The following is a 14,623-nucleotide window of genomic DNA, read 5'->3' as shown; positions in this document are numbered from 1 at the left end:
CCTATGTTGGGTGCATAATTACTGACAATTGTTATATCTTCTTGGATTGATCCCTTGATCATTAGGTAGTTTCCTTCTTTGTCTCTTGTAAGAGGTTTTATTTTAAAGTCTATTTTGTCTGAGATGAGAATTGCTACTCCAGCTTTCTTTTGATTTCCATTTGCATGCAATATCTTTTTCCATCCCCTCACTTTCAGTCTGTATGTGTCCCTAGGTCTGAAGTGGGTCTCTTGTAGACAGCATATATACGGGTCTTGGTTTTTTTATGCATTCAGCCAGTTTGTGTCTTTTGGTTGGAGCATTTAATCCATTTACATTGAAGGGAATTATTGATATGTATGTTCCTATTACCATTTTCTTAATTGTTTTGGGTTTATTATTGTAGGTCTTTTCCTTCTCTTGTGTTTCCTGCCTAGAGAAGTTCCTTTAGCATTTGCTGTAAAGCTGGTTTGGTGGTGCTGAATTGTCTTAGCTTTTGCTTGTCTGTACAGGTTTTAATTTCTCCATGAAATCTGAATGAGATCCTTGCTGGGTAGTTTAATCTTGGTTGTAGGTTTTTCTCCTTCATCACTTTAAATATGTCCTGCCGCTCCCTTCTGGCTGCAGAGTTTCTGCTGAAAGATCAGCTGCTAACCTTCTGGGGATTCCCTTATGTGTTATTTGTTGTTTTTGTCTTGCTGATTTTAATATTTGTTCTTTGTATTTAATTTTTGATAGTTTGATTAATATGTGTTTTGGCGTGTTTCTCCTTGGCTTTATCCTGTATAGGACTCTCTGTTCTTCCTGGACTTGATTAACTATTTCCTTTCCCATATTAGGGAAGTTTTCAACTATAATCTCTTCAAATATTTTCTCAGTCCCTTTCTTTTTCTCTTCTTCTCCTGGGACCCCTATAGTTCGAATGTTGGTGCGTTTAATGTTGTCCCAGAGGTCTCTGAGAGTGTCCTCAATTCTTTTCATTCTTTTTTCTTATTCTGCTCTGTGGTAGTTATTTCCACTATTTTATCTTCCAGGTCACTTATCCGTTCTTCTGCCTCAGTTATTCTGCTATTGATCCCTTCTAGAGAATTTTAGATTTCATTTATTATGTTGTTCATCACTGTTTCTTTGCTCTTTAGTTCTTCTAGGTCCTTGTTAAACGTTTCTTGTATTTTCTCCATTCTATTTCCATGATTTTGGATCGTGTTTACTGTCATTATTCTGAATTCTTTTTCAGGTAGACTGACTATTTCCTCTTCATTTGTTAGGTCTCATGGGTTTTTGGCTTGCTCCTTCATCTGCTGTGTGTTTCTCTGTCTTCTCATTTTGCTTAACTTACTGTGTTTGGGGTCTCCTTTTTGGAGGCTGGATGTTCGTAGTTTCCGTTGTTTTTGTGGCTAAGGTTGGTTCAGTGGGTTGTGTAGGCTTCCTGGTGGAGGGGACTGGTGCCTATGTTCTGGTGGATGAGGCTGGATCTTGTCTTTCTGGTGGGCAGGTCCACGTCTGGTGGTGTGTTTTGGGGCGTCTGTGGCCTTATTATGACTTTAGGCAGCCTCTGTGCTAATGGATGGGGTTGTGTTCCTCTGTTGCTAGTTGTTTGGCATGGGGTGTACTGCACTGTAGCTTGCTGGTCATTGAGTGGAGCTGGGTTTTTGCGTTGAGATGGAGGCCTCTGGGAGATTTTCGCCATTTGATATTATGTGTAGCTGGGAGGTCTCTCGTGGACCAGTGTCCTGAACTTGCCTCTCCCACCTGAGTGGCACAGCCCCGGCACCTGGCTGCAGCACCTAGAGCCTGTCCTCCACACGGCTTAGAATAAAAGGGAGAGAAAAAAGAAAGAAAGAAAGAAGATAAAATAGAATAAAATAAAGTAGAATAAAATAGAATAACGTTATTAAAATAAAAAATAATTATTAAGAAAAAATAATTTTTTTTAGTAAAAAAAAAGGAGAGACAGAACCCTAGGACAACTGGTAAAAGCAAAGCTGTACAGACAAAATCACACACAGAAGCATACACATACACACTCACAAAGAGAGAAAAAGGGGAAAAAAAAAAATATATATATATCCTTGCCCCGAAAGTCCACCTCCTCAATTTGGGATGACTCGTTGTCTATTCAGGTATTCCACAGATGCAGGTACATCAAGTTGACTGTGGAGCTTTAATCCGCTGCTCCTGAGGCTGCTGAAGAGATTTCCCTTTCTCTTCTTTGTTCTCACAGCTCCCAGGGGCTCAGCTTTGGGTTTGGCCCCGCCTCTGCGTGTAGGTCGCCGGAGGGCGTCTGTTCTTCGCTCAGACAGGACGGGGTTAAAGGAGCCGCTGATTCGGGGGCTCTGGCGCACTCAGGCCTCGGGGAGGGAGGGGCACGGAGTGCGGGGCGGGCCTGCGGCGGCAGAGGCCGGCGTGACGTTGCACCAGCCTGAGGCGCGCCGTGCATTCTTCCGGGGGAGTTGTCCCTGGATCCCGGGACCCTGGCAGTGGCGGGCTGCACAGGCTCCGGAAGGGGGGTGTGGAGAGTGACCTGTGCTCGCACACAGGCTTCTTGGTGGCGGTAGCAGCAGCCTTAGCGTCTCCTGCCCGTCTCTGGGGTCCGCACCGGGGCTCGCGCCCGTCTCTGGAGCTCCTTTAAGCGGCGCTCTGAATCCCCTCTCCTCGAGCACCAGGAAACAAAGAGGCAAGAAAACTTTTCTCCGCACTCCCTCCCAGCCAGCCGCGGCGCACTAGCCCCCTTCAGGCTGTGTTCACGCCGCCAACCCCAGTCCTCTCCCTGCGCTCAGACCGGAGCCGAAGCCTCAGCTCCCAGCCCCGCCCGCCCCGGCGGGGGAGCAGAGAAGCCTCTGGGGCTGGTGAGTGCCGGTCGGCCCTGATCCTCTGTGCGGGAATCTCCCCGCTTTGCCCTCCGCACCCCTGTGGCTGTGCTCTCCTCCGCGGCCCCGAAGCTCCCCCCTCCGCCACCCGCAGTCTCCGCCCGCGGAGGGGCTTCTAGTGTGTGGAAACCTTTCCTCCTTTACGGCTCCCTCCCACTGGTGCAGGGCCCGTCCCTATCCTATTTTCTGTGTTTTTTCTTTTTTTTTTTCCCTACCCAGGTACGTGGGGACTTTCTTGCCTTTTGGGAGGTCTGAGATCTTCTGCCAGCGTTCAGTATGTGTTCTGTAGGAGTTGTTCCACGTGTAGATGTATTTGTGATGTGTCTGTGGGGAGGAAGGTGATCTCCGCGTCCTACTCTTCCGCCATCTTGAAGCTCCTGTCGACCACATCTTTATTCATTCATTTGTTGATGGACATTTGCGTTGCTTCCACCTCTTGGCAGTTGTGTATAATGCTGCAGTGAATAGGAGTGTGTAAATGTATCTTCTGTATCCTGCTTCCATTTCTTTTGAGTAAATACCCAGAAGTGGGATTGCTGGGTCATATGGTCGCTCTATTTTTAATTTTTTGAGGAGCCTCCACACTGTTTTCCTCAGTGGCTGCGCCATTAACATTCCATCAACAGTGCACAGAGGTTTCAGTGTCTTTGCCCACACCCGCTATTTTCTGTTGTTCCGTGTGTTTTTTAAAAAATAAATTTATTTATTTATTAATTTATTAATTTTCTGGCTGCGTTGGGTCTTCGCTCCTGTGTGCGGGCTTTCTCTAGTTGCAGCGAGCGGGGGCTACTCTTCGTTGCGGTGTGTGGGCTTCTCATTGCGGTGGCTCCTCTTGTTGCGGAGCAGGGGCTCTAGGCTCGCGGGCTTCAGTAGTTGCACTACGCGGGCTCTAGAGCGCAGGCTCTGTAGTTGTGGCACACGGGCTTAGTTGCTCCACGGCATTTGGGATCTTCCCAGACCAGGGCTCGAACTTGTGTCCCCTGCATTGGCAGGTGAATTCTTAACCACTGTGCCACCAGAGAAGTCCTCAGCGAAGAATCTTAATCTTAGTATACTGTTTGTACTTTTCTCGCTACCTTTTTCCTTTGGATTTTCTGATAGTTATACATAAAACTACTCAGAGGAGTGATTTCCTCCAGCTGCTCACTTGTCACTCGGGATTGAATGAACCAAAACGTTGGCCGTAGAGATGGGGAATGTTATGTTAAAGACCAGAATCTGCTTCAAGGGAGCTTGGTATAAAGAGGAGAGGTAATTTTAGATTTAAGATACAGAAGATGTAGGTAGTCTTGATTGAATAGGGTGTAAGGAGCAGAAGCAGTCACTGTCATTATCTTTCTTTTGTTCTGGATTCTTCTGTGTCTAAGAACAGTGTGGCTCATCCTTGAATCTGTCCAAAGTGCCGTGTGTTTCCATTTTAACTGCATGAAACCTTCATGTCCTGCCATCTGCTCCATTTCATTTGTGCCCTATGAAATACACAAGCTCTGGTCCAGGGGCACCTATTGGCTGAACTGTTCTTGCTACATGTTCCTGTATCAGGATGCGTTCCTGTATCAGGATGCTCTGGTTATTCTGAGCCAAGTCTGAAAGGAGAATTTGTGGACCATATATATTTTAGCTCAAAACCTCCAAATGGAATCATTTTAATATGTGTTTTCTGGAGAAATAGGTAATTAATAATTGCTTCATACATTATTCAAGAAAAACTTATTTTGTATCACAGATAGCTCTTGTAATCTTATATAAAGATATGCTAATGGATTTAATTAAACTAATCATGCTGAAAAATGTAGCCTGAACTTTACCCTAAAATAGTGTCTATTAATCATCATCAGTAGTAATATTTTTATCCAGAGAGATACTTACAACATTAAATCGATACTGGATGGAAAGTGCATGTTTTGTTTTGTTTTACAGTTTGGATCAAGTTGGCATTCTCATGAGATGCATGACAATTAAATTTGTTTAGGGAAGAGTATAAAATTTATTTAATTTCTTTAACCTGAACTGTTTGAGCAATTAGAAAACTTTTGGAATTTTCTGCCATTTCATAATTCTTTTATGCATTTCATTTCTTTCTCTCTAGAATTTTGGTTTCAATGTGTTTTTTGTCCATTTGATTCAGTTCTGACCATACTTTCCTTCCTCAGAGTTGTGATGCCATGAGTTCTTTTTGTTTTAACCTTTAAATCATACTTCATTATTGCCCTCTTCAGAGATGTTTCTCTCTTTTTAAAAAATGAAGTATAATTAATTTACAATCTTGTGTTAGATTCAAGTGTACAGCAAAGTGATTCAGTTATACACATACACACACATATATATATATTTTTCAGATTCTTTTCCATTATAGGTTATTACAAGATATTGAGTATAGTTCTCTGTTCTATACAGTAGGTCCTTATTGTTTTTTAAAATTAATTAATTAATTTATTCATTTTTGGCTGCATTGGGTCTTTGTTTTTGCACGTGGCCTTCTCTAGTTGCGGCGAGCAGGGGTTACTCTTTGTTGTGGTGTGCGGGCTTCTCACTGCAGTGGCTTCTCTTGTTGCGGAGCTTGGGCTCTAGGTGCGCGGGCTTCAGTAGTTGTGGCTCGTGTGCTGTAGCGCGCAGGCTCAGTAGTTGTGGCGCACGGGCTTAGTCGCTCTGCGCCATGTGAGATCTTCCTGGACCAGGGCTCGAACCTGTGTCCCCTGCCTTGGCAGGCGGATTCTTAACCACTGCGTCACCAGGGAAGCCCGGTCCTTATTGTTTGCCTGTTTTATGTATAGTAGTGTGTACCTGATAAGCGCAAACTCGTAACTTATCCCCCCCCCCCGCCTCATCCCCTTTGGCAACTATAAGTTTGTTTTCTATGTGAGTCTATTTCTGTTTTGTGAATAAGTTCTTTTGTATCATTTTTTTTAAGATTCCGCATGTAAGTGGTATCATATGATATTTGCCTTTGTCTGTCTGACTTACTTCACTTAGTATGATAATCTCTAGGTCCATCCATGTTGCTGCAAATGGCATTATTTCATTCTGTCTTATGGCTGAGTAATATCCCATTGTGTGTGTATATATATATATATATATATATATATATATATATATATATATATCACGCATCTTCTTTACGCATTCATCTGACAATGGACATTTAGGTTGCTTCCATGTCTTGGCTATTGTAAGTAGTGCTGCTATGAACGTTGGGTGCCTGTATCTTTTCAAGTTATATTTTCATCTGGATGTGTGCCCAGGAGCGGGATTGCAGGATCATATGGTAGCTCTATGGATACCATGAGTTCCTGATTGCCTGGATATTAAGTGATGAACCCAGTATTAAGAGGACCACCCAGCAACTTGCCTGTCTTTTTTTTTTTATTATTATTTTTTTTCGGTACGCGGGCCTCTCACTGTTGTGGCCTCTCCCGCCGCGGAGCACAGGCTCTGGACGCGCAGGCCCAGCAGCCATGGCTCACGGGCCCAGCCGCTCCGCGGCATGTGGGATCTTCCCGGACCGGGGCACGAACCCGTGTCCCCTGCATCGGCAGGCGGACTCTCAACCACTACGCCACCAGGGAAGCCCGCTTGTCTTTTGATACTAGTAGAAATAGCTTTACCACTGGCCCCTGATTTTGTTTCTTGTATCTTTCTGTGGATTGCTGCCTCTCAATCAGTGCTCGATGGCAGGGAGCCCTATTGTTTTTGGTGGTGGTTTCAGTTGTACCTGAATCCTTCACGTGCCTGAGTGTGTGGGGGACTGAAGTGCGTGTTCTCAGCATGTCAGTGGGTCATTGCACACGTACTTGAGGCCCAAAGGCCTTTAGGGTTGGACCCGTCCGTCCTCATGTGGGAAAGCTTTTCCACGTTCAAAGAGGAGTGCCAGCCTGGACTTAAGTTGCCGTTTTGTTAATTTAGGTAAATTTAAAGTCAACTCCGAAAGAATAACTTTCTTAAAAAGCAAACACTGATTTGATAAGTTCAGTTATGACTTAAGACACAGGAGACAGATAAACAAAGCTCAAACATTGAATTCATTTACGTTCCTCTGTTGTGCTGGTCTCTGTTCCTGGCTAGACCCTGTCCGGTGGGTGTGTTCACACAGGTTATGTGGCCCCGGCTCACAGCCCCGGGAGGGGTGCCGAGGAGCTCCCACTCCAAGCTGAGCCCTGTCTCTGGGGCACATCCCACAGAGGGCACATCCCTCACCTCCTGCCCACCTCACTCGCCCAGTGAACCGATGCGTGCCCCCTGCCTGCCGGGAGCCTAGCCAAGGCCTGGGAGGCACCCTGGTGGCTGCTGACATGCCATGCGGGCATCCTGGCCTCTCCCCTACCATTCGAAAGAGGCTGGCATGTTCTGAGCAAGATTTTGTGTAAATAAATAACTGGTTTACAAACAGTAATAGAAAACAACAACAGAAAAAGAGACGTCTCCGGTGCCCTCCATTCCTGTTACCCGACTGTCTCTGAGACTTGGCAAATGATTCTACTCACTACTTACCACTTTAATCAGGACTTGATAAATGGAAGTTTTCACTGAATGGAGAGTTTTGCACGTTGAAGAAGGTGTGTGTGTTCACATCTGCACACATCCACACTCTCCTGCCGCCACAACGAGTGGTGAGCACCGTCCGTGAGCAGCAGTGATGGGTTGGGGGTGTCTCGTCGCCTCCACGGCACTCTTCCGTTCTCCCGACTGCTGCTGGAGGCCGCCCCATTCACCGCTACTAACCTCCATCTTTTCCCACTGAGAGGCACCCAGAGGAAAGGCTCCCTTCCTGAGTTCACATAGTAGGTGGCGGAGGTGGCAGCCTGGCCCGGAGCCCGGGTCCTTGTCCGGGGGGGCACCCGCTCCTGGGCGTCATGCCGTCTACCCTCCCTCGTCTGCGTTCGAGCCTTCTGTTTCTGGAGGCGTCTTCTGCAGATGAGGTTCGACCCATCGCTGTCCCTCACCGAGCCGGAGCCCGCCTTGTCTGGCCCGTGCTGCACACCTTGAGAAGCTCTCGAAGCAGTAGCCCCTGCCCTTGAAAGAGACCTGAATTCAGTGAAGCAGCCTGACTCCACGGAGGAAACGGGGGCCTTTTCCTGCAAGCACGAGCGGAAACCAAAACACTCAAGTCTCTCGTCCAGTAGCCAGTGTTAGAAATGGGCAAAGCGGGCTGCGCCCTTAACGAGAGTGGGGGATGGCACGCGCTTTCTCAGGAGGCTTGGGCTGCACTGGGGGGACCTCAGGGTTCCCTCGGCCTCTTCTGGCTGCCCATCTTCCTGGAGGGGATACAGCTGGGTCTCTCAGCTGACGAGGCCGATTTCAGTGGGTGCAAAGCAAAGAGGTGCAGAGTCTCTTGAGGTTAAAGAGGCGCTTTTGGGCAAAGCTCTGTGGGTCCGGGAGTCATGGAGGCTCTGCTGTGTCTAGGGTCCTTGGCCGGGCCACAGCCGTGAGACTCTGGTCGGGGGGTTACAGACACACGGCCCAGCGCGGTAATAGTCCTCGATGGCTGACACGGAATCCGTGTGTCTTGAGGAAAACAATGGCTAAGGGCTGAGGAGTCACGAGGTTACCTCTGCGTGTTTAGGACCAGGGACAGGAGTGGGGGGAGCAGTGACCCAGGAGGAGGGAACAGCATGGGCACAGCCTCGGAGCTGGCAGAGATGTCCGTAGCATGGGGGAGACTGAAAGAGGCTCCACATTGTTGGAAAGGGTCCTGCAGGTGGAGGTGGAGGCCCCTGACTGGGACATGGGGGAGGTGGGACCCGGGCCTCTGAGGATGCTGGGTGGTCAGGCCTGTATCCCAGGAGCAGGGCGTTGCCACCCAAGTATCTCAGTTAGATTTGCATCTTAGGAAAGCTCCTCTGGCTGCGTGTGGGACGTGACCTTGAGGAGGTCAGAGCAGAGGCGGGAGGCCCCTTAGGAGGCTGTCCCTTCCTGCCGGAGGGAGACACAAGAGGCATGGGCCAGGTGGTGGACACTATAGAAATGGAGAAGGCCGTAGAGGCGGGGCATGTGGAATAGTGAGGATCCACCAGGCTCTGTGATTGGCCAGAAGTGGCTGTGCTGAAGACGCAGCATCCTGAGCGTGTGACCTGGGGGCTCCCGGGTGCAGCGCCCTGAGCCTGGAGCACCGGGACGAAGGGTAGGGCCCCCTCTAAGGCAGGGGGAGTTTGCAGCATCTGTGGGGCAGCCACGAGTCCAGGGGCCGTCGGGTGTGTGAGTGTGAAGCTCAGGAGAGAGGTGACCTGGGAGACAGGCATTAGGCGTCTGAAGCTGGCGCTTCCTGAGGGGTATGGAGAGGGGGGAGAAAAGTCTAGAATGGGACTGCAAGGACACCCACCTTTAAGAGAGGGGCAGGGGACAGAGGAAGGTGGTCGCCCTGGCAGTGAGGGCTGTGGATGCTTCGGAAAATGAGGGGTCACAGCAGTGTCATGGGAAGGTCACCTAAGCGAAGGCCTGGAGTCGCTGTGGCCTCGGCAGGAATGGAGACTTGATGGCGGCTGGAGAGGTCTGGGGAGTGCGTTGGTTACTGGACACCGGGGTGAGTGCACAGCTTGGGAGCTGTCTGTGCTGGGCTGGGCGGTGGGGAGCCTGGGGCTCTGGGTGCTTTCAAGGGGAGAGGCTGGCGTGGGCTGGAGTGTGGAGGAAAATGCAGGAGGTGCTCGATCAGACGGTGGGGCAGGGGCCGTGCCCAGCGGGCAGGGTCCCCCCACCCCCACCCCGTGGAGGGAGGTGCTCCCTCCGTCTGCCTGGAGGGACAGGCAGAGGCCGGGCGTCCGGCTTGTTTTGGCTTGAGTGGTGGGCAGAACTGCCCAGCCTGTTCTGATGGTTTTGGTTTTCCCTGAAGCAGGAGGTGAGCTGAGCGAAAAGGGAGTGGGATCAGGGGCTGGAGGAGAGCGAAGAGAGGCTGAGACGGTCACTGGGGGAGGGCAGAAGGTGGAAAGGAGCCCACGACCGCCGGAGTACGGAGAGAACAGAGCTGGAAATGGGGTGCGGGGGCACGCCCTCGCCTTCGCTTCATTCCGTCTGTCTGTCCTTGTTACGTTATCCAGGACTGACGTGGGCTCGCGGTTGCTCTCTGTTCTCTGTGACCCTCATGAACTGTAAACCGCGACGTCCCTAGCATCTGGCTCAGTTCGGCAGAGTTCCCTGTTAAGCAGCATTTGGGGGTCTCCGCGGGTACAGCCCTCCCTCTGTGGGTGTCGCCTGACCTCGAGTCGGGGAGCCTTCAGCGCCGGGCGGCCCCCGGGCAGCGAGCAGAGGGTGGGCCACGAAGGCCTGTCTTGTTTGCCGCTGTTTGTCCTTGTAAGATGGTATTTATCACGCTGCTCCAGGCAGATGGTGCTTCGTGGGGTACAGGCTAAAACGCATTATGCTGATGCATCCTCGCCCGCGGGACCCTCACAAACTAGACAAGACACTTTCTGGCCCGAGCAGTCAGCTGTGCAAACGCTTATTATTAAACGTCACAGTAAATATTTTTTTATTTTTTCAAAGCAACTCTGAGGTATTTGAAGCAGAACTTTGGAAGCCAGAATGAAATTATTTCTATTTAAGGTTCTTTTCAAAAGTTGCATCTCGGGCTTCCCTGGTGGCGCAGTGGTTGAGAGTCCGCCTGCCGATGCAGGGGACGCGGGTTCCTGCCCCGGTCCGGGAAGATCCCACATGCCGCGGAGCGGCTGGGCCCGTGAGCCATGGCCGCTGAGCCTGCGCGTCCGGAGCCTGTGCTCTGCAGCGGGAGAGGCCACAGCAGTGAGAGGCTCTCGTACCGCTAAAAAAAAAAAAAAAAAAAAAAAAAAAAAAAAGTTGCATCTCAAAGCAGAGAGTTGGAATTCCTTGATCTGGCCGGCATTGAAGGACAGGGTTAACACCTGGGGAAAAACACCACTAATTCTGTAGTGCAGATTTAGAGGTAAACTTGGCTTACCTGTCCTTGATCATCTTGACTGTGGCGCGTTAAGGCATGAGGGGCTTGGAGGTGGACTGGCTCCAAATCCTGGCAAAAAGCTTCACTTCGCTTGTGCCTTTACTCGCTTTGCGATTATTTTCTCCCCGCGTGTGGCTTGTCTCTGTTGTCTCAGCAGAAGTTCTTTTGAAGAGCAGGAATTCTTCATTTTGATGATGTACAGATGATCCAGTTTTTTTCTTTTACAGATTTTGCTTTTGGTATCATATGAAAGAAATCTTTGCTTAGCCCGAAGTCACAAGTATCTTCTTCTAGACGTTTTATAGTTTTAAGAATGTAAGATCTATGATCCATTTAAAGTGAATTTTTATATAGGATGTGAGGTATGGAAGGAATTTTATTTGGTGCTGACCGAGGGGGCACCTTTGTCCCTTGTTGCAAATTGGTTGACCATATATATTCAGGGTAATCCGTTTAAGGTGGCTTTCTGCCTACTTGCTTTTGGAAAACAATGCTAACAGCTGTTTAGGTAATAGGTGTGGCATTTTCCAGTGTTCAAAGTGTTACCCAGTTCTCTTTTCAATTAGATTTTGAGCTTTATTGCAGCCCCTGGAGGTATTTGACATGAGTATTATTTCCTCCATTTCGTTCCGGAAGGGGGAGCCCCCCCTGATAGAAGGAGTCACTTAGAGTCAGAGGCAGAGGGGGGCGTCCCAGCCAGGGTCAGAACATTTAAAACGCTGGACCTTTTCCCAATCGCATATAGATGAGGATGGGCTGAGGCCCTGGCTTCCCACCAAACTGAATTTTAATTCTAGCTCAGTTCAGTACTACCTGTGTGATCAGGGGCAAAGTAATTAACATCTCCGTTGTCAGTTTCCTTGCCTTCCTGCACAGCTAACTCCCTGTAGGAGGTCTGTTGGAATTAAAGATAAAATATACACTGGTCTAGCAGAGGGGCAGAGCATGTATTAGGATCTGTCATTATTACCATCACTCTTATTTTCTGAAAGTGTGGGTTTTCTAGAAGATACAGAATGTGAATATAGGAGATAAAGTTACTAAAGAAGAAAGTGATTCCAAGTTCAGGGACCTAGATATACAGGCAGTCATTTCTGGAGTGGAACAAAGGCAGTCATTCTCATTGTTGAATGTGGTGGAGCTACAGTGAATTTGTGGGTGGAGGATTCCTCTGGGGGCACAGGTCTTCATTTGCTAGGATTTCCTTTGGGTAAAGGGGAAAATCACGTAAAAGCTTAGTCCAGTATAGGCGTTCGTGGGCAAGCACTGAATGTTGGCTCCCGCTCATATCACGGTTATTATGTGTCAGGATATCCATGCTGACACATCTCCGCTGTTTGTGGGTCAGAGGCTTGGTGTTTTCCCCTCAGTTTTTGTTGTGTTTAACCATCAGCTTCTCATCAGGAAAGTGATCTCTGTTTTTTTGGTATGTGTGTGGTTTTTCAAAGTAATTACAACTTCGTATGAAGATTTGCCAACTGCCTTAGGCTCAACGTTCTTCTTTGTTCTTGGTTTGCAGGGTGCAGCGCTGAAATACTTGCCAACCATTGTCAACGATGTGAAATTGGTATTTGATCCCAAAGAGCTCAGGTAAGGAAGCACCCAAGGCGAAGGCTTCCCGTGTGCCACGCTTGGCCTCCTTTTGAGGGCGTTAGTTCGCGGGATGCTTGGGTTGTCTCATGTCCACATAGTTCAGTGCCCTGACTCTTTCTGGAACATGTTCTAGTGATGGTGTCTGTGACACTTTGCTCATTATGTCTTTATGTGGAAAAGGTGTCTTCTAGCAACAGTCACAATATTTTCTTTAGAAGATTATTTATAGCCTTATGCATACGTAATACAAATTGGGCATTTTGCATCCTTTAGACTTTAGAATTCCATAAGTGGTTCTTGGGTTTGGGTTTGGGTTTCAGCACCTAAACGTTTTGACTCGGGAGCTTTAATATTGGTGTCTCACCTCCTCTGCCTCATTACCATACAGCTTCTTTCTGGGGGCTCCTGCCCAAGGGCTGTGAGCCTCAGACAGGAGCCACAGGTTGTCAGCTCAGGTTATAGTAAAATGAAAACCAAACCAAACCAAACTCTGGGCAAGCTGGACACTGGCTTTCAGATGGAGGAGTCAGGCTGGGGACCGAATCCTTCCTTTCACCTTCCGATTTTGCCACCGTCCCCATCCAAACTCAGTCTCAGTTGTTGACTGTGCAGATGTCACTGCATTTGGGAAAGAGGTGTCTTGAGCACGTGGGTGCACGGCCTCTGTGACCCCAGACATCCGCAGCACAGCCCTCGTCTGCTCCTTGTTTGGGTTTTGATTTAACGTTTGACCCAATAAACTTACCTGCAGGTGGTAGCACTTCTTGACCAGCCAGAAAAGTCCACCTAAATATTAGTAAGGGGCCACCTGTCCGTCGGGCGGTTAAGCGGAATGAAAAACGGTCACCCTTCTGTACTTTATGTCCACCATAGGTCACTCATGCCCTGGAAGTGAAGGGTGAGGGGCTTTTGGGAAGCTGCTCTCCCCACGAATCATCACGTGTCTGATGTGCCTGAGGATTTAGTGTCCTGCGTGGACACATTTATTTTTGCTCCCAGGCACTGGCAATACTGGTTATAGTTTAGCAGGTTCTAAATGAGAAAAGGAGGCACAGATGGGCCCACGGGCAACAGGTCTGCCCTCCCGGGTCTCCGTGTGCTCTGTGCCTGCAGCCCGGCTCTCAGGCAGTGGTCCAGACAATGGCGATATCCGCAGCCCCTGGGAATTTGCTGCATCTTGGGTTCCTTCCCAGATCTTCTGAATTAGGAATTGGGGGCGGGGCCCAGCTATTTGGTTTTAATGATGCTTCCAGACACTTTCAATGAATGCTGCTGTTTGAGAACCTCAGGTCTGGAGAAACAGAGGACGAGGGGGGAGCTGCAGTTGGGTGGGCCATGGCCATACTCTGGGCCTGTCCTCCTGGGGCATGGGGACCAGGCCTTTGCTCACTAGAGGGGTGACATCCATGTTCACAACGGGTGCTTGTGCCTTGTGCTTGGAGACCCAGGGAAGACTCCCTTCCCCAGGACCGGTCCCATCTGCTCTTGGGCCCTTGACTCTGCGGGCATGGTTTCCTCTTTAACACCTTACCTACTGATTTTTTTAAAAAATGACATTGAAAATCATGGATGTATTTTCCCCTGTTTAGAAAATTGAGTCATGTTTTGATGAAACAGAAGAGATCACAGAGGAGAATAACTCAAAGTTAATTCCACAAAGTTAAATCTTCCTAGTTACCTTTCGTGTGCCAGCGTGTGTGCACACACACTAACACACACGTCACACGTCCATACACCCCTAAAAGAATCCAGCATTACAGTTTTTATTTTACAGTCGACTCCTGTGCTGAAGACATCTTGTTTTCCCACATCAGGAAGGAGACTTCTACCCCATCACCATAATCTACTGTTAGAACAGTTTTGTCACCCCAATAAGATTCCTCGTGCCCAGTAAGAGTCATTGCCCACCCCCACCCCAGCTCTAGGCAACTACTAACCTACTTACTGTGTGCATAGATTTACCTTTTCTGGGCATCTCCTATAAATGGAATCGTATAATATACGTGACCATTTGTGACGAGCTTCTTTTCACTTAGCATAACGTTTCCAAGGTCTGTTAGTGTCAGGATTTCATTCCCTTTTATGGGTGGATTGTGTGGATCTGCTGCATTATGTTTATCCATTCAGCAGTTGATGGACGTCTGGGTTTCTCCACTTTTCAAGCGTTATGAATAACGTTGCTATGATTCATATACAGGGTCTCGTGTGGATAAATATTTTCATTTCTTTTGGGTATATACCTAGAAGTTGAAATGCTGGGTCGTATGGTAACTATGTT

At 48.5% G+C, this 14,623-nt stretch overlaps 1 protein-coding gene across 2 annotated transcripts in view; it reads left to right on the top strand.

Moving 5' to 3' along the window:
- Window positions 1–14,623, top strand: part of DOCK1 (dedicator of cytokinesis 1) — a 528,830-nt gene that overhangs the window by 166,171 nt on the left and 348,036 nt on the right. For both annotated transcript variants that reach the window (XM_082855005.1, XM_082855004.1), the window contains exon 24: window positions 12,272–12,342. In XM_082855005.1, coding sequence (XP_082711131.1) covers window positions 12,272–12,342 — 71 coding nt within the window. The remainder of the gene's footprint in view (window positions 1–12,271; window positions 12,343–14,623) is intronic.

The sequence above is a fragment of the Leucopleurus acutus genome (genome assembly GCF_964270905.1).
Source record: "Leucopleurus acutus genome assembly, chromosome: 14".
NCBI classification, from domain to species: domain Eukaryota; kingdom Metazoa; phylum Chordata; class Mammalia; order Artiodactyla; family Delphinidae; genus Leucopleurus; species Leucopleurus acutus.
This window is presented reverse-complemented; position numbering and strand designations above follow the sequence as displayed.